This window comes from Neovison vison, chromosome X (assembly GCF_020171115.1).
Source record: "Neovison vison isolate M4711 chromosome X, ASM_NN_V1, whole genome shotgun sequence".
Taxonomy (NCBI): Eukaryota; Metazoa; Chordata; class Mammalia; order Carnivora; family Mustelidae; genus Neogale; species Neogale vison.
The window spans coordinates 119,992,197-120,016,025 of record NC_058105.1 but is presented as its reverse complement, the minus strand read 5'-3'; the positions used below and the strand labels follow the sequence as shown (position 1 = coordinate 120,016,025).

Below are 23,829 nucleotides of genomic sequence, written 5' to 3'. Positions count from 1 at the left end.
AGCTTTAAAACTTTGAGTTAAAAGGGGTGCCTGGCTCAGTCAGTTAAGCATTAAACATCCACCTCTTGATTTCGGCTCAGGTCATAATCTCGGGGTCATGGGCTCAAGCCCCGTGCAGGGATCTGAACTGAGCACGGAGTCTGCTTGAGACTCCCCTTGTCCCCCAACCCTCACACACAGGCACATCCTCTCTCTATCTCTCTCCCTCAAATAAGCAAACAAACAAATAAATTTGAAAAATTTAAAACTTAGAGGAAAGAAGTTAAATTTCATAATCCTTGCTCAAAATTAATAACTTACCTGGTTCAAGTAATAAACACTCCTGTGGATTATTTGGGTTACAAGCTTTTCCAGTACTGTAGATGGTGCTCATGGCATTTAGGATTGTGTTCAGCTGCAAATTAAATATAATAAACAATGTTTAAACTGGTAAATGTGCTAAGGCAAATATGTCCTTGAGACCATGTTATTTTTTATGTCTCAAAATACAGCAGCTCACATCTTTGCCAAGTATCCTCCTTCACGTGGGGTAGGAATATCTCTGTTAAATTCCCCCACCAACTAGCATGAAAGCTTAGATAGAAACACATAATAAATACACATGGATTGACTGAAATAAACAGATTTACCAGAGTTCCGGGGACGCTGCTCAGGTACACATGGGCAGACACGGGCATTTGTTGTTTCGTTCAGCAATCTTTGAGTACACACTTACTGAACATCTACTGTGCCCTACACTCAGATAACTGACACGAACACGTCACTGGTCCTCAAGGACCCCACAGTCATGGGACAGTGAGGCAGCCATGAAATCCATAATGACATGAGCAAGTGACAAGTGGTGTAACTGTCATGAAAAAGTCATGTGGCAGTCTCGCAGGGAGTGGATAAATGGATAACTTGGAGATTAAGGGACGACTTCAGAGATGAGGGGACATTAACGCGGTGTCTTGGAAGAGAAGTGGGAATTGGTCCAGTAGAAAAAGGAGATGGAAGGCAGAGCCTAAAAGATGGATGGAGGTTGGGAAAGAGCAGGCATTTTCCAGAAGTGATGACACCTTGAAGGAAACTGGCATAGTGAGGCTAACTGAGGCAAGTGGGGGATGTATGGATGAAGAGGTTAGCGGGGACCAGGTCGTGAGGGGTCATCTGTGCTACACTAAAGAGTTTGAACTTTACCCTGTAGGAAAAGGAGAGTAAAGGTAATAGAGTTAAGCAGTGCTACTCAAAGTATGGTCTGTGGACCAGAGCAAGACAGTAAATGGTTTGTTTCTATTCTGTGATAAGTACAGGAATCAAGAGAATAAATTTTTTTTAAAGATTTTATTTATTTATTTGACAGAGAGAGATCACAGTAGACAGAGAGGCAGGCAGGGGGGGGGGGGAAGCAGGCTCCCTGCTGAGCAGAGAGCCCGATGCGGGACTCGATCCCAGGACCCTGAGATGATGACCTGAGCCGAAGGCAGCGGCTTAACCCACTGAGCCACCCAGGTGCCCTAAGAGAATAAATTTTTTTAAAGAGAATAAATGTTTATAAACTTTAAGAACAATTTGATATTTCCATGACACCTAGCCATGAGAGCAATGAAGTTAACCAAGTATTGATCTGCAATGGATTGGTAATAAAAGAAGAAAGGGAGTAAGAGAGGGAGAAAAGGGAAGGGGAGGGGAGGGGAGGGGAGGGAAGGAACTGGTTCTCTTCCACATTTGATTTAAGAAGCTCTCGATGAAAGGCTCTGTTTCCTTTCTCCTATTTCCCTCTTCCATTATTCTTTCACTCTGCTACAAGAATCATTATTCTAAAACACGAAATAGATCCCATGCTTAAAACTTCAACAAGGTCCCATAGTCCAAAGGAATCCATCCAAATTCCTTACCATGACTCCTCCTGGTCTCTTGGTCTACCTGCTTTTTCAATCTCCCCTCTTTCCTCTCCATTGAACTCATGCTTCCTTGAGTTTCCTCTCTTCCCAAACACTCCAAGCTTTTACAGGCATTTCAGTGGTTTTCAACTTTGGCTGCACATTACAATTACCTGGGATCTTATAAAAATACAGGTTCTAGGTTCTATCTAGCTGTCTAGACTGTAAAATAGTAACAAGCAAGGTTTCATGTGATGTCTTTGTGAAAAACACGGGGAAGCATGGAGTAGATAAGATAGAGTGGATTAATAACCAGTTGGATAATTGAATCCAAAGAATGTGGAATAACAGATACCAACTTGTAGGAAGATATGTGCCATACGGTTTATCTTTGTCCTTATCATGAATTTTTTCTTTTAATAGACAGAGCTTACAACAGAGTTCCAGAAGACAAGCAACTGAGAAAGAAGGCTTTGATTTTAAATAGTCAAATATTTTAGATAAAAATATTTTAGTAGGTTAGATCAGGGGTCTGTAAACTATGGTCTGCAGACCAAATACCGTCTGCTGCCTGTTTTGGTAAAGTTTTATTGGAACACAGCCACACTCATTTGTTTATGTATTAGCTATGCTGATTTCCTGCTGCAACAGCAGAGTTAACTCATTGTGACAGACAATATAAGGCCCACAAAACCCAAGATATTAACTATCTTTCCTTCTACAGAAAAAAAAAATTGCTGGCTCCCAGGCTAGAGAGATGGGATGAGAGATGTTATTTTAACAGGGCAAATAGAGGCTTCCTTAAATTTGAACAAACTACCTATTTAAAAATAGAATCTTAAAAGCTATTATTTTAGAGCAACATCAGAGGAAGAGATCTGGAGAACTTCATCGACAGTGATGCTGATATGAGCCAACATCGAATCTGTCTAAAAACCCAACCCAAACCAACAAAAACCTAGTTTAGTCCTAGACCATCTTAACAGATGTAGGGCACAGGGTGCAGAATGTCGTATTCCTGCTCGCCTTCACGCAGACGGGAACCAACTCAGAGTGTGGTGTTTAGTTCAAGGTTACTGACAAAATGAAGACAGCAGCTAGGACTGGTTAGGAAACTTGAAACCATTGTATAGAAGGGAACTGACAGAGTGAATTTAATCTAGTTAGCCTAGATTTAAAGAAAAAAAAAAAAGGACACAACTAGTTTTAAAAAAAAAAAAAAACAGTTGGGGCACTTGGGTAGCTCAGTCGGTTGAGCGTCTGTCTGCCTTTGGCTCAGGTCATGAGCCCAATGTCCTGGGATCAAGTCCCACATCGGTCCCCTTGCTCAGTGGGGAGCCTGCTTCTCCCTCTGCCTGTGCTCCCCCTGCTTGTGCTCTCTCTCTCTGACAAAGAAATAAAATCTTTTTTAAAGAATAGGTACCTTCATTTATTTAAAAACTATTTTAGGAAAGAGCAATTTGGATCCAGGAGGCAGAACAAAGTGGAGGTAAAGCACTTAATGCTTGATGGAGGGAGTATCTCCCTGAATGAGGGGGATGTACATATGGAATGAATGCCTTAGAAAGAGATGAATCACCCACCTCTAAAGCAGTTTGAGCTGAGGCTCTTAGCCACTTTTTGAAGATGTTACAGAGAAGAGTCAAGAACGAAAGGGGGAAAGAATTGGACCACTTACGGGACTCTTTCAGCTTGGCACTATTAACATTTCGGACCACGTAATTTTTTGTCATTGGGAGTTCTCTTGTGCATTGCAGACTGGTTAGCAGCATCCCTGGCCTCTACCCACTAGATGCTAATAGCTGGCCCCCTCCCCCAGTTATACAACCAAAAAGGTCTCCACATATCATCCAATGTCCCCGGGGGGCAAAATCTCCCCTGGCTGAGCACGACTGACATAGACTAAGCATATCCTTCAGGCCGCCTGGTCCTCAGGAAGGTGACGTCTGTATACAACATGCATACATAACACCGTGCCCAGACAACACCCGTTTAACTCTGTGTCCTAACATAATTATTACCAGTGACTTCTTTCACTTGCAAAAGGATTCCAGTTTGGATGACAAATTTTGTGGTCACCCTACCCAGGCACAGAGCTCTTTCTAATGCCAGCATCACTGTCTTTGCAGATAAAGGAAGAAGCCATGGGGATATTAATGCTAATGTTTCCCAAATATTTCAGCTCTTGGGGTCAGTGCTAGAATGTTCACATACTCGTTCGCGCTTGTCTGCTGAGAGCACGGACGACCCACTCTGCTGAAGGGCCCGCAACTGACGCTTGATTATAGGGTCCTGTATTTCTTCTAGTGGGTAGGTTTTGGCATGCTGGGACTCTTCTTCATAAAAGGCAGACCACTTGGCCCCAGCAATATTCTGAAATGACAAAAAATAAAGTTGAAGTCAGAATGGCACTGCTTGAACAGAGAGAACAGAAGATACTGTCCAGAAAACATCTGGTGGAAAATCTAATATTTCCTGAGTGGTTTAGTTCTCTACTTTGCTGAAGGTCAAGGCTTAGGTCATGAGTGACCAGGCCATTCTTGGTCCCTCTCTCTTTCTGGCCCAGTGCCTAGTTTTCCCAAGGGTCTTAAACCCTGAACTGGAAATGAATTCTCACAGATAATTCACACTGTGGTCCCTGGAATTTATGGCCTTAGCACTGTGACATGGGTCCCTGGAATTTATGCCTTAGCATTGTGAGTTAATCAAGGATTTGAGGATGAATGCTCCAAAGGGGGGGGCAGTAAATTTCAGAGCAAACTTAATGGGAATACAGCCCCTCGTGACAATGGGAACGATAAGAAATGAGAAACAGTTTGCAGTGAGCTCCATGGTGCCATGACTTACCAGAGAGTCTGATCTTAACTTACATTCCCCAAAGAAGGTTGACCAGAATATGGCCTTTTGGTAGCCACGGTGATTTTCTAACACAAAAGAAACCAACAAGCAGGTGATGATGCTGGAACTCACTTCCCCCGCAACTTGGACATCACTATAGGCAAGTGGACTTCTCCAGACTCTTCTAGTATAATGTTTTCTCAATGTACAAACTCATTTTCATTTACCAAAGATGAAAATGAACAATTACTTTGTACATTGTATTTCTCTAGACTATATAAAAGAGGTAGCATATAAGACAAGTCAGATCTCCATTCTTGCAGTCACATACCTCTAAGTAGCTGTGTGACTTTAGGCAAATTACTTACCTTCTCTGAGCCAGTTACCTTATCTGTAAAATGAGGACTTACCTCAAAGAGTTGAGGTAAGGATGAGAAGAATTAACAAATAATAAAATGTTTATCACAGCATCTGATACAAATTAAACATTTAAAAAGTTAGCTATTTTATAATTTATAGAAAAAAGTACTTTACCCTTAAGTTACTATAGTTTTATCAGAAAGATAAGGTATGCTGCATGAATGTTTCATTAATGAAATATAACAGCATATGATCATGTATTAACTTGCAGTGGCCAAGCAGTTTCTGCTATAGGAAAAGAAAGACTCATGTGGGCAACCAGATTTGGCCAAGCACTCATGGAGAAGACCCTAAAGTAGGTAGGAGTTGGGTAGATGTAGAGTACTTTGCAGAATAATTTACTTCATTTGATTTTCCTACTTGCATGAGATAGAAAGTCGTTCTGTCTCCATTATTCATAAGTGCATAAGGGGGCTGAGAGCGGTAAATCGTGGTTATGGCCATGACAGCATCTGGCTCCTGGCTCCTGCAGTACACAAACTCTGAGATGGATCCCATGGCCCTCACCCCTCAGTGGTACACAGTTGTGTGATTTCCTTCCCCTTAAGGGTGAGCAGGAGCTATGACTTGCTTCTAACCAGTAGCATGCATCAAAGGTGACATCAGGTACCTATCTATGTGATATAAGATTCTAATTCTTATCTTGCGAAAACTCTGACTCCCTTGCTGACTCTGATGTAGCAAGATGCCATGCTGTGAACAACACTATGGTCTCCCCAGCCATGTGGGGAGGAATTGAGGATGGCCTCTACCTGATACCTGTAAGAAACTAAGTACCTCAGTCCCGCACCACCCAAGGATCTGAAGGCTTACCACTAACCACATTAGCTTGGAAGTGGATTCATCCCCAGTCAAACCTCAGCTGAGACCATGGCACTAGCCAGGACCTTGATGACAACCTTAGAAGACTCAGAAATGGAAGATGCAGGTAAGCAATGCCTGGGCTCCTGACCCACAGAGGCTGTGGGATGATCAACGTGTGTTATTTTAAGCTGCTAAGCTTGTGGTAATTTTTAACACAATAAATAATTAGTACCAATCCCAAAGGCAGGACTTCAGGCACAACTGCATTTTCCAGGCCAAAGAATTTGACTATTATCCTTTGAATACTAGGGAATCACTTAGGGGCTCCAAGCAGGCACAGGACATGATGGGAATCGTGTGTGGACATGACAACAATGGAATCAGACAAGAGATGAAAATAATGGCAGTAAAAATGGAAAATGATTTTTCTCTTTATTGAGTACATACAACCCCTCAGGAACTACTTCTCAATTAATCTTCACAAGCAATCTTGTGAGGTAGTTGTGACAGTCTCCACTTCACAAATGAGGAAACTGAGGCCCGGGGTCCGGTAGGTCACACAGCTAGTGATTTGAAAGAACCAGTGTGCCATCCCAGATATGTTTACCTCCGAAGTGAACACTTTTAACCATTGACTCATTGACTCTAGATGATATTCAACACATTATGTTCTCTGTAACACATGAGTGGGAAGTAGCGAGCTATGGAAAGAAGAGTTTGGTCTGGGGCACCTGGGTGGCTCAGTGGGTTAAGCCTCTGCTTTCAGCTCAGGTCATGATCTCAGGGTCCTGGGATCGAGCCCCACATCGGGCTCTCTGCTCAGCGGGGAGCCTGCTTCCTCTTCTCTCTCTGCCTGCTGCTCTGCCTACTTCTGATGTCTCTCTGTCAAATAAGTAAGATCTTTTAAAAAAAACATAAAAAATAAAAAAAAAAAAAGAAGAATTGGGTCTACGGCACGGACTCCTCTGTCAATTCACAACTTACCTCTAAATCCCTATCCTTCTTCACCCAATCCAGGGTGATTTACTGTCAAGCAAAATTTCTGGTAAAACTTTGATACCAAATTATAGCAATAATTTTGTTCTCAGTCTCCTCTGGAAACAACTCACAATCCCCAAAAGGACCCAGTCTTAGACGTTTTTTAATTATACGACATAGAGTTACTTTGAAGATACCGGTTTTATTTTATTTATCACTACCATAAATGTTATACTTTAATCCCCCCCAAAAAATTACATAATGTTGCCTTGAATTCCGACCCCCTAGGACATACTATTCCATCCATCCCAAGCTATTCTTTTTTCCAGAGCTCTCGGGACCTGAGCTAGTTTTTTGTTCACTTCTTGCCTCAATATTCCTGCACCATGCTAGTACTGGAATTCAATTTCCACACCTGTTAGGTAACTCAGGGATAAAACCTGAGTCTGATCAAATCTATAGATCAGGGCTCTGCCCACCATCTGATTTTGTAAATAAAGTTTAATTGCAACATAATCGCACTCTATGTCTATGGTTGTTTTCGCGTTACAATGGCAGAGTTGAACAGAGGCCAGAGGGCCCACAAAGCCTGAGATACTTACTATCTGACCTTTTATAGAAAAACCGCTCTGCCCTCTGCCCTAGATCTATACATGTACAGGAAATGCGGGCGACAAAAGAGCATGTTAAGCAACATTTAGGGGGCACAATCAGCAAGTCCAGAAAGTACGAGTTTCTACGACACCCAAAGTTTAATTCTTAGGCAAATAAATTGCAAAAAAAAAATTTTAAAAAGTGAGGGAGGGACTCTGTAGATTAAAAGAGAGCTAAAGTACATCCTTCAAAATGATTGGAAGGAGAGGACCTTGTTAGATCTTGATTCAAACAAAACAACAGCTGAAATTGAAAAAGAAATAAAATCAGACGGTAGGGAGCATTTGAATGATGACCAGATAATTGATGATACTGAGGAGTTATTGTTAAGTTTTCAGCATGTTACTGTTATTAAGGTTGTTTTAAAAAATACTTTTTAAAAAAAGATGAAATATACGCATAAAACTATATCGTGTTTTGGATTTCCTTCAAAATAATCCAGTAAGTGTGGGGTTGGGTAGAAAAAAAAAAAAAAAGACTGGCCAAAGTGTTAATAATTTGTAAACTGGGCAATGGGTATGAGGAGATTCAATGTACTCATCTCTCTTCTTTTATTCATGCTTGAAAATTTTTACGATAAAAAATAAAGAAAAATCATATGATGGAAAGTAATTTGGCAACCAAAAGGAATGAAGTCATGTTACATGCTGCACCATGCACAGGGAAAGAAGCCAATCACAAGAGACCATGTGTTATACGATTCTGTTTATAGGAAATGTCCAAAATAGGCAAACCTATGGAGACAGAAAGCGGACCGGTGGTTGCTTAGGGCTAGGGGCTAGGAGCTGGGAGAAGAGTGATGTTCTAAAATTAGATGGTGGCGAAGCTTGTACAATTCTGTAAATACACTAAAAAGCACTGAATCACATACTTTGAATTGAAGTTTATGGTGCATAAATTATATCTCAGCAAAGCTGTCATTAAAAGCTCTCTATAGTAAAAGCAAAGGAAAAAATCCTCACCTTATCGCCCAGGTCCTATAACTAGATCTAAACTTCACGAAGTTGCGCCAAACCGAAAGAGTTAGCCAAAATTACCCCCATGCTCTTTTAGCCAGGTGCCTGGCGTGCACCACGCAGCAGCAGCCGGCAGCAGCCGTTCCTGACCCCGGGACCGCCCTCGCTGGGCGTCGCCGGTGGTCTCCAGCTTCCTTTTTTGCATTCTAATAATTTCACTTTCCTTTCAAGGGTCCATGCTTTCCGCAGTTTGGCCACACTTCATGATTTATGCCCTTTCCTCTCTGGCCTTGGCTCTCATCGACCACTGCAATTCAAAAGTAATAACCTTCCAAGATCAGAGAAGCCTGACTCTATCTCCTTCCATAACGTGCCTTCTCAGCAGAGGGCGCTCGGCAGAACTGTTACCTGTCTCTTGGGCGGCTAGAACTCCCTCCCGGGCTCAGAGCAATAGGACTGTGCTGTTCTCCCAGGCTCACAAGCATGGAGCACCACTCTGGGGGCTCTCAGTATGAATTCGGGCTTCACGGCCACACTCCAAGGCAGACAGGAGCGGGATGCTCTTCTACACAGGTGAGCTCCTGAAGGTGCAGAGACATTAACTGACCCGCTGAAGCTCTCCCAGCTGTAAAGTGCCAGGGCCAGGATCTGGACCTCAGCAGTCTGGCTCCAGAGCCCTCAGGCATGAAGCCGGTACACCTTCCCCAGCACCTACAGGACCATCGGGCTGAGAATGAAAGCCAATACACGGTATACTTTACGCACATCCGAGAGAGATCAAATAAAAAGTGAGGGAAAAGCAACAATAAAGAAAGGGAGAGAGGTAAGAGCAAAAGAGGAGACAAGAAACAAATGATCTCCTATGACAACACTGGGCTGTCAAAATCTCCAGGATTTCCTTGAGCATTAGAAAAATGGCAAACCTTCTCTTGGGGAATTTCAAATGAGGTGGTATGTCTCAGGTATGATCTGTCCCGTGAGTGGCAGTAATTTAAACATGCAACCTACTCAGCATTTGAAAAAACATCTGAACTACATTTGTGAAGGAACGTACTGCCGTACCAGCGATACAAAATCTTTTCTAAAATAATGTTGCTCAATTTCCAGCCCCAATGTGTACGGACACTGCTTTGCAATCGGTGACAGAAGCAATTCCTAAATCCTCGCACTTGTCAAAGCATCTTGCTTTGTCAGAGAATTCTGAGATTTGTCAAAACTGGCTTGATTATGGTTTTTCTGCAAGGGCTCTGGATGGATTCTGTGACCTTTGGAAGTCCCTTAGAGCTCCGTGACACTGAAGGAAGGAATTCCCAAATCCAGTCTCCAGACCCATGGTTACTTTAATTACTAGCTAGCTTTTTCACTAAGCCTCCAATTGCATTTTCCAGTTAATATATTATTTTAGAGAGTCTTCAGATATTCCTGTTGACATTGTAGGCTTGGGAAAATTATTAACTCAATAACTTATGGCATTTCCGTGAAATGCTTCAAAACCCTGATTATGATGAGAATTACGGTGGTAACTTTATAAAGCATGTTCACTTGTTTCTAAGAATCTGGACTGAGACCAGTGAATTATTTTGTAACAGCTTCCAAATGAGTCCCGGGGTCAATTAAGTTTAGTCATCTGGGACTCCAGAATCAGAATTACTGAGGCAAACATCCAATCTCACAACTCAGAGCATTTCTTGGCTTTCCCTTTTCAGTAGCACAGGCAGTAATCTAACCTTTAAGAAGCAACAAATACCCCTACGTAGCCACGGAAACTCACCATCTTTTGGATATTCTCGTCGGTAATATTGGTGTTATAATTCCAAGAAGCAAGTGAATTTTGATAAGACAGTTCTTCGGCTTCATAGTTAAACTTCTCCAAAAATGTCTTGGCCAGATCCTCAGTGGTGGACTGAGCAGCAGTTAGAGCAGCGAGGCTGAGAAGGAGCCAGGAAGAGCCTAACATCCTTCCCTATGCACCAAGATCCCATCCACTGAACAACTTTCCCTAGAGTAAAACCTCTTCATGAGTTTTTCTCTCTCATCAGCCTTTGAACTTGGGTTGGGCACTGAGCAGGAAAGATGGGAAAAAAAAAAAGAAGAAGAAGTAGTAGTAGTAGTAGAAGAAAAAGAAACAGTAAACAATCTGCTGAACCACTATAAATTTCACCCTGGAGAGGACAGATATGTAAACAGATTTTAGAATGATTTTATAAAGTAAATCAAATAAACAAACGTTATTCATTAATCCTAGAGAATTATAGTTCTCCTAGTATTTTATGGCCAGATCAGAACTTGCACATTTGGTTAATATGTTCCTAAAAAAGCTGTTAAAGATACACTAAAGGTGTTATAATTTTACAGGGACCAAAGAAGTCTAGATTTAGGAATCACAGGGGTAGTAGTGGTACTGACATGTTTTCCAGACAGGACTTCATTGAAAGTCAGTTACCTCTCCCTTTTTTTTAATTTCAAGCTCATATTCCCAGACAGTGTCTCTCTACTTGGGTAACATTTTCCCTTCGTAAATAAACTGCTTTGCCCTTGTCTTCACGGAATTCATTTTTTTCTGATAAATTTTACCTTCCGAGGCTGTTGTTTTTTTTTTTTTTAAGTATAAGACTACCCTCCACTCCACTCCACAGGTTAACTCACCTGATCTGGCTTGGGTAAGCTTAAGAAGCCTCCCTTTCTACTTCTCGGATGACCATGTTGAACGGTGGTTCTATGGCCGACTTCACCATGTGCTTCCTTCCCTTTCACTTACCTGTTCTAAACTCAGTTGAGGTCCCAGGGAAACAAAAATGACTCTTCATGGCATGAAATTCAAAGAGTGTCCATGTCACGCTCTGGGCATCCGAAACCATGGGATCATGGCAACACAGAATTCGAAGAGACTTCGGTGATTACCCTGTAGCGTCCCAGGAGCTGGATCGGTGTCCTCGTTCCCAGAGTGCAGGTGTATCAGAGACAAAAGAGAGGAGCCACTTTAAATGGCAGCACTCGGGCCAGCTTGGCGGTGATTATGAAACCTTCACCCAGGGGAAATATTTCTTCACCTAGAAAAACAAGTCTTCCAGGTCCAGGTGCAGTAACCAAGCCTTAAAAAAAAAAAAGGTTTCACAACTTTCCCTTATTCCACAGTTGTTAAATTAGTGCTATTATAGAACAGGAAAAAATAATTCTAAGTAACTGTTCAAGGCGCTTTGCATTATAATATCTCATTTAAGCATCGCTGCAAACCTACAGGTAAATTTTTTAAAAAGAGAGAGAGATTTATTTATTTCAGAGAGTGAGAGAGAGCACAAGCAGGAGGCGCAGAGGAAAAGGGAGAGAGAAAACCTCGAGCAGACTCTGTGCTGAGCACGGAGCCCAATGCGGGGCTCAGTTTCACGACCCTGAGATCCCAACCTGAGCAAAAACCAAGAGTTAGACACTTAATAGATGGCACCACCCAGTGCTCCCGGAGGTAAATCTTTTTTTTTTTTTTAATTGCTATTATACAGATTATGAAATCGAGGCTCAGAGAACTTAAATTGCCAAACCTCATTCAGCTAGTCAGTGATAGAGCCAGGAATGCCATTTGGTTCTAGAATACAGACTTTTCCATGTGGCCAGGAGTCTAAGAGCAATAATGGCAACAGCAGAGGGACAGGTGCCTTCAGTGAAGATGACAGATTTACTCTTGCCACATCCAGTGTGGATCAAACCTGTGATCTTTCTAAGAAATAAGGTAATTGACAAATTTAGGCAATTACGATAGAGTGTTAACAGAAAGCTGGCAGGGGGGGCGGGGAATCAGAGAATTTTCTGAGTTTCAGTAAAGCACAGCACTTCACACATTTAAGGTAGCTACTCACTTCTCACAGGCATTAGGAGAAAAATCAGTCAAGAGAAAGGGGAGCAGCAGGTGAGGCTGTGAACAAAGAGTTGGAATGTTACTTTAATAAAAGCCGAAACAAAACTCTACTCAGGTCACTTCCTGAATGAAGCTCTTGGGTTTAGGGGAAAAAAATGGAAGTACTCCAATTTTAATTCGCTGAGGCAGAAAATAAGATTAATATGATCAAATTGAAATGGAGAAAGCAGGATGTGAAATCTGAGAGCTAAAAATAGGTGGACAAGGAGCCTGAGATAACAGCGAGGCAGGAAAATTCTGGAAGCCAAGAGACTTGGAAAAGTCAGAAACAGAAGAACTGTCACAATAATTCCATAGAACTAGCTCGTCATGCAAGCAGAGACTGGATTGTTGGAATTTTTGTTCACTCTCCACTGAGCAGAAGCCACCGTTCTGACAGCTACCCAGAAGTGTTCTGTCCAAGCTCATGCTGAGAATGGAAGGATTCCTAAAGACCCAGGGGATGGGACCCAGAAACACAGTTGGCTCAAAGGAATGGACTGTCTTTGAGAAATAACAGAGACCCAGAAAAAAATTAGAAAACTGGAGAGGCAGGAAACCTGTTCTGCTTTTCCAAAGGGTTGGAGGGTGAGTTTCATAAGTGGTACAGGGAAGACTTTGATCTTGACACCCGATAAATCTATAAAATATAATTTTTAGGATATGGTTTGCATCTTGGAAATATATAGCTCTCTGACCCTAAATACATATCTAGAGATTCACTAGGAACAAGTCACATGCTGACTGCCTCACTTCTTTTCTGATAAAAGAATACAATAGTGAAACAAACAAACAAAGATACAGTGTACCTTCCACTTCAGTATGGGATTTAAGAAAATGTAAAGTTATACAAGGAGATTTAAATGTCCCTGAAACATCTGCTGGTGGGAAGGCAAACTGGTACAGCCACTCTGGAAAACCCTATGGAAGGTTCTCAATAAGTTAAAAATACAACTACCGTACAACCCGGCAATTGCACTACTAGGTATTTACCAAAAGGATACAAAAATACTGATTCAAAGGGGTACATGCACCCTGATGGTTTATAGCAGCATTATCTGCAATAGCCAAATTATGGAAAGGGCCCAGATGTTCGTCAGCTGATGAATGGATAAAGATGTGGTATATATACAATAGAATCTTACTCAACCACGAAAAAGAATGAAATCTTACCGTTTGCAACACCATGGGTGGAGCTAGAGAGTGTTATACTGAGCACCATAAGTCAGTCAGAGAAAGACAGATACCAAATGATTTCACTCACATGTAGAATTTAAGAAATGAAACAAATGAACATGGGTAAAAAAAAAAAGAGAGAGAGAGAGGCAAACCATAAAACAGACTCTTAACTATAGAAAACAAACTGAGGGGTGCTGGAGGGGAGGTGGGCAGGGAATGGGCCAAATGGGTGATGGCTATTAAGGTTGGTACTTGTTGGGATGAACACTGGGTGTTGTATGTAATATTAATAATATTATTAATAAGAACCTTGATTTGACAATTCTTTATTGGCTACCTACTGTGTGCTAGCACCTTCTTAGTTATTGGATATACACTAATAAGACAGGAAGAGCTCTTGTGGATATCATCTGATATGAGGTGGGGTAGAGGAAAGAAACAAACAGCCGATGACGAGCGAGGCTATGACCTTACAATAAGCAGGAAAGGAGGGCGGTGAGGGATAGCGTGGGGATGAAAGGGGGGGCCTCTGCGCAAAGACCCAAAGGAAGGGATGAAAGCCAAGTGGATATCTGGGAAAATTGTTCCAGGCAGAGGGAGCAGCGAGTGCAAAGGGTGTAGGAAGGCCTGAAGAACATCAGAGGCCTTCGTGTCTGGACCCTAGTGCATAAGGAAAGTGGTAGGAGGTGGAGATGGAAAGGAAGCTGGGGCCACACCAGGAGGGCTGGACAAATGACTGTAGAACTTTGGCTTTTTTTAGTCTGAGTAATGTGGGGAGAACTTGGAGGGCTTCCAGCAGAGAAGTGATTCACTCTCATTGCTGATTAGAGAGCAGGCACCGAGGGGGGTAAGGGCTTGGGGGGGGCGGGGAGACCAGTCAGATTGCTACCACTGCAGTCCAGACAAGCAGGGTGAATAAAAAAAAAAAACTTAAGACGAGCTGTAACTCCAGTTTGGCTGCCCACCAAAAGGAAAATTCACCTCCCACTATCTTAGACTTTGTTGACAGAAGTATTAGATGCAAAATAACTTAACATAACATAACATAACGAGTATGAAGCTCGTGTCAGAGGAACACAAGTGTAGAGAGACACAGGAGAGTATCCAGAGGAAAATAAACACGAGAGTGGAGGGTCTAAAATAATGTAACTTGAAGCACAGTTCAGACCTGGAGGTAGAGACAGGGTGGACAGCTCTCCCCCATTACGGGCCTTCCATTTAAAAGAAGTCAGGTAGCGTAACAGACTCACTTTGCCCCTTGCTGGCTGTGTGACTTGAAGCAGGTAATAGTACCCCTGCACCTTGTTTCCCGATTTCAAAGCTGATGATCATAATACACCCACCTCATAGCATAGTGTGACTATTATACGAATGAGTACCTGAGAACATAGATCAGAATGCTGGGAACCTAGTAATAAAAGCCACCCAAAATGAGAGGAGCTGGGTAATAATTCGGTCACTTTGAGAAGTAAGAGAAACAAGAGAAGTGTCCATAGTACAGTTTTTGTCTAGAGGAAAACTGTCACAGTCTCAGAATGAGTGGGCCCACAGAAGCAAAACGAAAATGTACTGATGTGATTGTACCAGTTGTGCGTTTTTAAACCATTGAACACAGAAATTTTTTTCTAAAATATATTCCATCCTAATTAGGATGTTGCCTGAGCAATTTTTTTTTTTGGATGACTCAGTGTCATCATCTTGAATATTGTTTACTGACGAGGCTATAACGTGACAATGTGTTTAGGGCTTTACATTAATGGCTCCGAAGAGCTTTACTGCTCTTAACTCTGCTGTCACTGCAGGTTCTGAATCAGCTGTCACTTCTTGAAGAATCTACTTCTGTAACCCTGCCCACTACAAAGCCCCTCCCCGTTTGAACTGCTGTCTCCTAAAACCTAAATGGAAACTAGATAACTACCGAGTTAGTCAGAGAGCCCCTTCTCCACAGGCTCAGGGCTGAGGGTGTATCTGCACTGAGCGGGAGCAAAGTGCGTAGACTTTGAGATCGTATTTCCCTTACTGCTCTACTTTCCATATACTTCCAACTGAGTCATCAATGGTGAGGTTGCCAACTAGCTACGGTGAAAACGTCTTCCAGTTTCCCAAGCCGAGAAGAAAACTTTGGTTAACTTCAAAGAGAAAAGGATGTTTCATGAAGTTTCCTGTCTTAAGATAGAGTAAAGTTCTCAACAGAAATAAGGAAGGGCATCTCGAACATAAAAAGCATAGACAAATTTAAAACTCTACATGGTCAAAAATTATTTGCATTTGGTGCAATTGGTTTTGACCACATATTTATCATATGAAGTGGATTTATAAGTACTTTACAGAAAATAAATAACAAGTTGACTTTTTAGCCCAAAGGGAACGCAAACGCTCTTTCCTGTTTACATTTCTAGCTGGCCAGCACTCCCCTTTCCCTACAGATAGAGCAGAGATAATCTCCATTAAAGAAAATGACAAATATTTTCGGTGGACAGGTTCAAACTTGTGAGGACAAGCTGTGGGTTCCAGGAGGATTGTACTAATTATTACTGGTCTGAACTTATAATTGTACAGTGTTTGCCTTCTCACCCAAATTTATTTCTACACCCAGACCATACGAAATAGCAGGCAACACTAGACCCGTTGGTATACATTTACTTCTAGGGCCTTAGAAGCAAAACTTGAGCCTTTATCCTGAGTGAAATGGGAACCCATGGTAGAGTTTGAACAGAGCAGTAACATGATCTCCCATTTGAAGAGAGTCATTGGCTACTGTGTGGAGACGAGAATCCATAGGGGAAAAACCATAGATGGACACCAGTGAGGAGGTTCATTCCAAGAATTCACGTGAAATAAGACAGTGGCTTGGTGGTAGCAGCAGAGCTCATTAGAAGGGTAGCTGGATTTTGGACACATTTGGGAAAGTAGAGCCAACAGGATTTGCTAACGAAGTGGGTGTAGGCCGAGAAAGAAAGACAGAGTCAAGGATCACTCCAGGGTTTTTGGATTGACCAGCTAGGAGAGCAAGATGGACATCAATCTACATAGGGAAGATTGCAGGTAAAACAGTTTGGAAGGAAGACTAGGAGTCCAGTCAAGTTTGTGATACCTCACAGAAATTCAAGTAATGATGTTGAGAAGGCAGATACACAAATCTGTGGTTTGACAGAGAGGCCGGGGTGAAGATATGAATGGGAGAGTTATCCAGAGATGCTGCTCAAATATGTCCTTTCAGTTAAGACCAAGAGGCAAAGATCTTACTTCAGAATCCCAGTAATAAAGCATTACTTAGTTCATACCTGAGGAGGAAAATAGGTGGATAAATAGGGGGAAAGTTACTCAAAACAAACCCCACCCCCCCCAAAGAGCCATCTGTGGACTGCACAGAGAAATGATAAAAGGGAATGTCAGTCTTTGGTTTTAAATCTAATTTGTTTGATATAAGGATTGCTACCCCAGCTTTCTTTTGATGTCCATTAACAATGATAAGTGGCTCTCCACCCCCTCACTTTCAATCTGGAGGTGACTTTGGGTCTGAAATAAGTCTCTTGTAGACAGCATCTTGATGAGTCTTTTTTTTTAAGTCCAGTCTGATGCTCTGTGTCTATTGATTGGAACATTTAGTCCATTTACATTCAGAGTAATTACTGAAATATATAAAATTTACTGCCATTGTATTATCTATAAAGTCAGTTTCTATATATTGTCTCTGTTCCTTTCTAGTCTTTGTTATGTTTGGGCTCTCTCTCTGCTCAAAGGATCCCTCACATGGAATTTAAGAAAAAAAGAGAGGATCATAGGGGAAAGGAGAGAAAAATAAAACAAGACAAAATGAAAAAGGGAGAAAACCATAAGAGACTCTTAACTCTAAGGAACAAATTGAGGGTTTCTGGAGGGGTGGGGGGGTGGAGTAATTGGGGGATGGGCATGAAGGAGGGCACGTGATATAATGAGCATGGGGTGTCACATGCAACTGAGGAATCTACCTCTGAAACTAATAATACACCATATGTTAATAAACTGAATTTCATTTTTTTTTTAAAAAAAAGGGAGTTTCAAAAACTTGGCCAGAACATCACATTTCTCCACTGGCTTAGAAATGTAGACACACCTCAGGAGCACGAGGTGGCGAGGTGAAGCAAGGTACAGGTTCAGAGAAGGCAGCTGACATGAGAGATACACAAAGTCAAGTAGCGTACACACAGCCAGGTCAAGCCTGAAACATTGACGGACATTCAAAGTACAGAAGACTCCTTTTGGAGCCAGTTCCTGCCTCTCAGCTAGAGTCTGAGGGTAACTGAAGATGCTTACACTTCGCTTAATAGTTCCTAACTGTCTCTAAATATCTTAGAATAACATTTCATCCCCTTTGGGCTCTACCTCAGTCTCCAGATTGAGTATTAAAGCCACGTTTTCTAATCCAACAAGCTATGTCCAATAGTCGTGGTCTTGTTGAGGACTATCAAGCTCATTTTGGAGATAACGCTCTGCTCCCTCTACATCTTCTAAGGATTTGTTTGGTCTGGGCCATTAGTAGGGATAGTTACAGACTCCATCCCTAGGAGACTAGGAAAATCGGCTTAGACTAATCAAGATTTGCATCCGATTCATGTTGGAGAATGGTAGACGTCCAGCTAAGATTGGCTCGGCCTTTAGGAAGTGGGAGGGAATGTCTTTCATACAGGTAACATACATAGTGCTTGTTCCACCCACAGCAGAAGGAGCTATTTGTGGGGACATTTTCCATAGAGATTTCATTCCAGCCATGAGTTTGGGTTCTTAATAAATTTTAGGAACAGAAGACAGAACTTGCAAAACCTCCCTGAACGATGCCTTGATCTGGATGGAGTTTCCATCTCAGTTATTAATATCATGCTGTTGCCCCTACCCACTGACTACATATGACATAACCAGGTGACAGTGGACAAGAGGAGGAGAAAGTCCTGATAGGAGAGGAAAGATATCTATCCAAACCACTACCCCAATTTTTGCAAGGATATAGGACCTCCCTGCAACAGTGTTAACAACTGTTGGCTCAATAAGTGAGAGGAATAAAAGAATGAAAATCACATAGAACATACAATTTCTGGCTCATACATCTTGTATTTTGGGGAAATTTACTTGGACAAAGATGATGCGAATAAACTCTGATTTGTAAAATTATAAAACTTTTCATGATTTCAGGGAAACAGGACAGAGTGGCCCCAAGGAGTCATTGGTTAGGTGTTCTGCAGGACCTGAGCCTCTGAATCATAGGGACTAACACTACTAATTAACAATAATGATATCTAATCTAACCTTTGCTGAATGCTTATTGTGTGCCACCCAGAGTTTAACTGCCTTACACATGCTCCCTCATTTAATCCTCACAACGTGCCAAGAGGTAAGCAATTGCATCGTCCTCGTTTCCTAGATGAGTAAACTGAGGCACGGAATTAAGATCACAAAGTTCAGGGGCGCCTGGGTGGCTCAGTGGGTTAAGCCGCTGCCTTCGGCTCAGGTCATGATCTCAGGGTCCTGGGATCGAGTCCCGCATCGGGCTCTCTGCTCGGCAGGGAGCCTGCTTCCTCCTCTCTCTCTGCCTGCCTCTCTGCCTACTTGTGATCTCTCTCTGTCAAATAAATAAATAAAATCTTTAAAAAAAAATCACAAAGTTCAAAAGCAATCAAACGGGGATTTGAGCTTCAGCAGTCTGGCTTCAAGATCGGACTCTTTGGGGTCAGAAAGCGCGGGAATTTTTTTTGTTTTGTTTTGTTTTTGTTTTTTTTTTTTTTAGAAAGCACGTTTTGAAAGAATTCTTAACACAGGCATGGAAAAGAGAGACCGTCAAGGTACGAAGAAGCATAAAAGGTGTGGCTGGACAGCTCAAAAAATGGCCCCAGGATGTCATCAAACTCGCATCCGTCACGAACACAGTTTCTCTCCTTTTCTCTCTCTCCTTATCTTCATGATTTTCACTGAGGGGAGACCATGGGTGCTCTGCCCTATCTTGTTAAAAAGCGAGGTTTTTCTTACTAGGGTGAGTATCTTCAGGAACAGAGAATGATAATTAGAGATCGTAGATTCAGAGATGACAACTTCGGATGGCATGGCGATAATTTTGTGCTCTTCAAAGCCAATCTTTGCCAGTGATATAAAGCAGTGGGTCTCAGCCAGGGCGATTCTGCCTCCCAGGAGACAAGTGGCAATGTCTGAAGATATGTTGGGAGACTGCTAAACATTGTACAATGTACAGGACAGCTCCCCACAAACAAGAACTGTTTGGCCCCAAATGTCAATTGCTGAGGTTCAGGGACCCTGATCTAGAGAATACTACGAACATGACGCTCTCAAGGACTAACGGTATATGCGTGATTGTGCCTCCCCAAATCTCAATCAGGGCCAAGCAGAATGAATAGTAAGCAGCAAAGCTCCAAGGCATTCAGGCACCAAGTGTCTGATCCTGTTTACGTGTATGTATGCACAGTGTGTATGCACTGGTCTCAGCAGCAACTATGAGAAAGCGAGAAAAAATAAAGTGTAAAATACCAATCCGGTCAATTAGCTCTGTTTTGAATATCACAGGAGAGAGAACTGATACAAAATATTTACTGTGTGTGCCAGGCACCAATGCATATCAGCTTGCTGACGCTTGCTGTGGGATTTGGCAAAGGTTCAGAGGAAATGGCAAGACTCCATACCATAATTAGGATTCTTTTTTGTTTTGTTTTTTTTGTGTCTTTTTAAGATTTTATTTATTTATTTGACAGACAGAGAGTTCAGAGGTAGACAGAGAGGCAGGCAGAGAGAAAGAAGAGGAAGCAGGATTCCTGGGATCACGGGTCCCCGATGCGGGACTCGATCCCAGGACCCTGGGATCACGACCTGAACTGAAGGCAGAGGCTTTAACCAACTGAGCCACCCTGGTGCCCCTCATAATTAGGATTCTTTTGTTTGTTTGTTTGTTTATGTCTTGTATTTTTTTATTTATTTTCAGCGTAACAGTATTCATTGTTTTTTGCACCACACCCAGTGCTCCATGCAATCCGTGCCCTCCCTAATACCCACCACCTGGTTCCCCCAACCTCCCACCCCCCCTTCAAACCCCTCAGATTGTTTTTCAGAGTCCATAGTCTCTCATGGTTCACCTCCCCTTCCAATTTCCCCCAACTCCCTTCTCCTCTCCATCTCCCCTTGTCCTCCATGCTATTTGTTATGCTCCACAAATAAGTGAAACCATATGATAATTGACTCTCTCTGCTTGACTTATCTCACTCAGCATAATCTCTTCCAGTCCCGTCCATGTTGCTACAAAAGTTGGTTATTCATCCTTTCTGATGGAGGCATAATACTCTGTAGTGTATATGGACCACATCTTCCTTATCCATTCATCTGTTGAAGGGCATCTTGGTAATTAGGATTCTTAAAAACAGATGAAAAGGGGGCACCTGGGTGGCTCAGTGGGTTAAGCCACTGCCTTTGGTTCAGGTCATGATCTCAGGGTCCTGGGATCGAGCCCCACATCAGGCTCTCTGCTCAGCAGGGAGCTTCCTTCCTCCTCTCTCTCTGCCTACTTGTGATCTGTCTGTCAAATAAACAAATAAAATCTTGAAAAAAAAAAACGCCAGCTATTAAAAAAAAAAGATGAAAAGGATGTAGTACTTCTGCCTCGAAATTTGTTGACGTCAACACGTAGGACATATTGTCTAGATAACTCCCTCTCTACCAAGAAAAGAACAGGACAGAATGGGCTGAAAGAACACGTCAAAAGCTCATGTTTAGTCCTAAGGGAGAATCGCTTGACAGTTGTAAACAGTGATACAGACTACTGAAGGGTGTTGTGTAATCTGTATCTCTGGAGGGTTTCGTGGGCTGAGGGTTTAAACATGGCCTTGACTGAGTAGGAGGACGTGGATGACCAGTGCTCCAGTCAAATGCCGCTCCGGGAAAAAGAAAAAAAGAATGCAAAGGAATAAAGAATGCCTACAGGACTTAGAGAACATCACTGGAGTCCCAGAAGGAGAAGAAAGGGAGAAAGCTTATTTAAAGAAGTAATGGCTGAGAGAGAGATTTAGATATCCAAGTTCCTGAAGCTAACAGGTCATTCCAATACTTTCGTCTAAAATGATCTTCTCCAAGACACATTATAATAAAATGGTCTAAAATCATAGACACAGGGGAGTTCTTAAAATAGCAAGAGAAAAAAAAAAAAAGCCTCTCATACAACGGAGTCCCCATAAGGCTAAAAGTGTATTTCTCACCAGAAAGCTTTGCAGGTCAGGAGAGAATGAGATGGCGTATTTGAAGTGCTGAGAGAAAACAGGTCATTGCCACTAGACCTGCCTTATAGATAATGTTGAGAGGAATTCTTCCAGCCAAAACTTAAGGACTCTGATTAGTCACATGAAAATATACAGCATACTGATAAAGGCAAATATATAGTTAGACACAGAATACTCTAATACTGCCACATGGTGGGGTGTTAGCCACTTTACTATAAAGGTTAAAGGACAAAAATATTCAAAATAGCTATGGGGGGACGCCTGGGTGGCTCAGTTGGTTAAGCGTCCACCTTCGGCTCAGGTCATGATCCCAGGGTCCCGGGATCGAGCCCCAGGTCTAGTTGGGCTCTCTCCTTAGCAGGGAGCCTGCTTCTCCCTCTGCCTCTCCTTCCCTCCTCTCATGCTCTGTGTGTCAAATAAATAAATAAAATCGTAAAGAAAGAAAAATAAAAATAGCTATAGCTACAATAATTTGTTAATGGATACCTAATACAACAAGATGTAAATTCAGACATCAAAAACATAAAAGGGGGAGAGTAAAAGGATAAAGGTTTTTTTTTTTTTTTTTAAGAAGATTTCATTTATTTACTTACTTGACAGAGAGAGACACAGCAAGAGAGAGAACGCAAGCACTGGGAGTGAGAGAGAGAGAAGCAGGCTCCCTGCCGAGCAGGGAGCCCCGATGCAGGGCCGGATCCCAGGACCCCCAGATGATGACCTGAGCCAAAGGCAGATGCTCAATGACTGAGCCACCCAGGTGCCCCAGTGATAGAGTTTTTAGACGCAATTGAAGTTAAGTTGTTATCAGCCTATAAGATGTTTTATGTAACTCTCACAGTAACCAAAAAGCAAATACTTAACAGCAGATTCACAAAAGATAAAGAGGAGGGAATGAAAGCGTATCACTGTGAAAAATGATCAGTTCTTAGAGAAAGAAAGCAAGAGAGAAAGAAAGGAAAAGGGGACTAGGAAATAGCCAGAAAACAAGTAACAGGATGGCATTAGAAAGTCCTCACCTCCTGATAATTACTCCAAATGTCAATAGGTTGAATTCTCTAATGAAAAGATGTAGAGTGGCTAAAAACCAAGACCCAACTATCTGCTGCCTATAAGACACTCCCCTCAGCTTTAAGGACAAACATAGGTTCAAAGTGAAGGGACGGAAAAGATAATTCATGCAAGTGAAAACCAAGAGAGCCGGAGTAGCTGTAGTTCTATGAGACAACGCAGATTTTAAATCAGAAGTGGTAAAAAGAGGGGCACCTGGGTGGCTCAGTCAGTTAAGCATCTGCCTTCAGCCTCAGGTCATGGTCCTAGGATCCTGGAATGGAGCCCCACATCGGGCTCCTTATCCAGCAGGAGCCTGCTTCTCCCTCTGCCTGCTACTCCCCCTGCTTGTGCTTGGGGCTCATTCCTAGAGCAGCATTTGGTTTTGTTTGTTTTCCAACTTTATGGTGATATAATTGACATATAACTTTGTGTAAATTTAAGGTATACAATGTAATAATTCGGAATATGCATACATTGCAAAAATGATTATCATGCTAAGGTTAGTTATTATGCCCATCACTTCACATAGTTACAGGTTTTCTTTTTGTGGTAAGAATTGATAAAATCTACTCTTAGCAACTTTCAAATATATAATACAGTTTTGTTAACTATAGTAACCATACTGCACATTACATTCCCAGAACTTATACCACATCTTTTCCTATCCATTTATCCAGGGACAAACACTTAGGTTGTTTCGATATCCTGGCTATTGTGAATAATGTTGTGATGATTTCTGTCCCGATGATCTATCCATTGTCAAAACTGGGGAGTATTAAAACCCCTTATTTTATTATAGTGTTGCCTGTTTCTCCCTTCAGATCTGTATTTGCTTTACAGTTGTTGTATCTTCTTTTTTTTTTTACTCTTTTTTAAAAAAGATTTTATTTATTTATTTGACAGACAGATCACAAGTAGGCAGAGAAGCAGGCAGAGAGAGAGAGGAGGAAGCA

The 23,829-nt window shown here is 42.0% G+C and overlaps 1 protein-coding gene across 2 annotated transcripts in view; it reads right to left on the bottom strand.

The window, feature by feature from the left end:
* The window catches only part of ACE2 (angiotensin converting enzyme 2), a 70,392-nt gene that overhangs the window by 27,063 nt on the left and 19,500 nt on the right, over window positions 1–23,829 (bottom strand). The window contains exons 2-5 of one of the 2 annotated variants that reach the window (XM_044236017.1): window positions 11,271–11,604; window positions 10,284–10,572; window positions 4,077–4,235; window positions 301–394 (exon numbers count right to left, since the gene is read on the bottom strand). In XM_044236017.1, the coding sequence (XP_044091952.1) occupies window positions 301–394; window positions 4,077–4,235; window positions 10,284–10,469 (439 nt within the window). In that variant the 5' untranslated portion in view covers window positions 10,470–10,572; window positions 11,271–11,604. The other variant, XM_044236018.1, reaches the window with a different exon arrangement.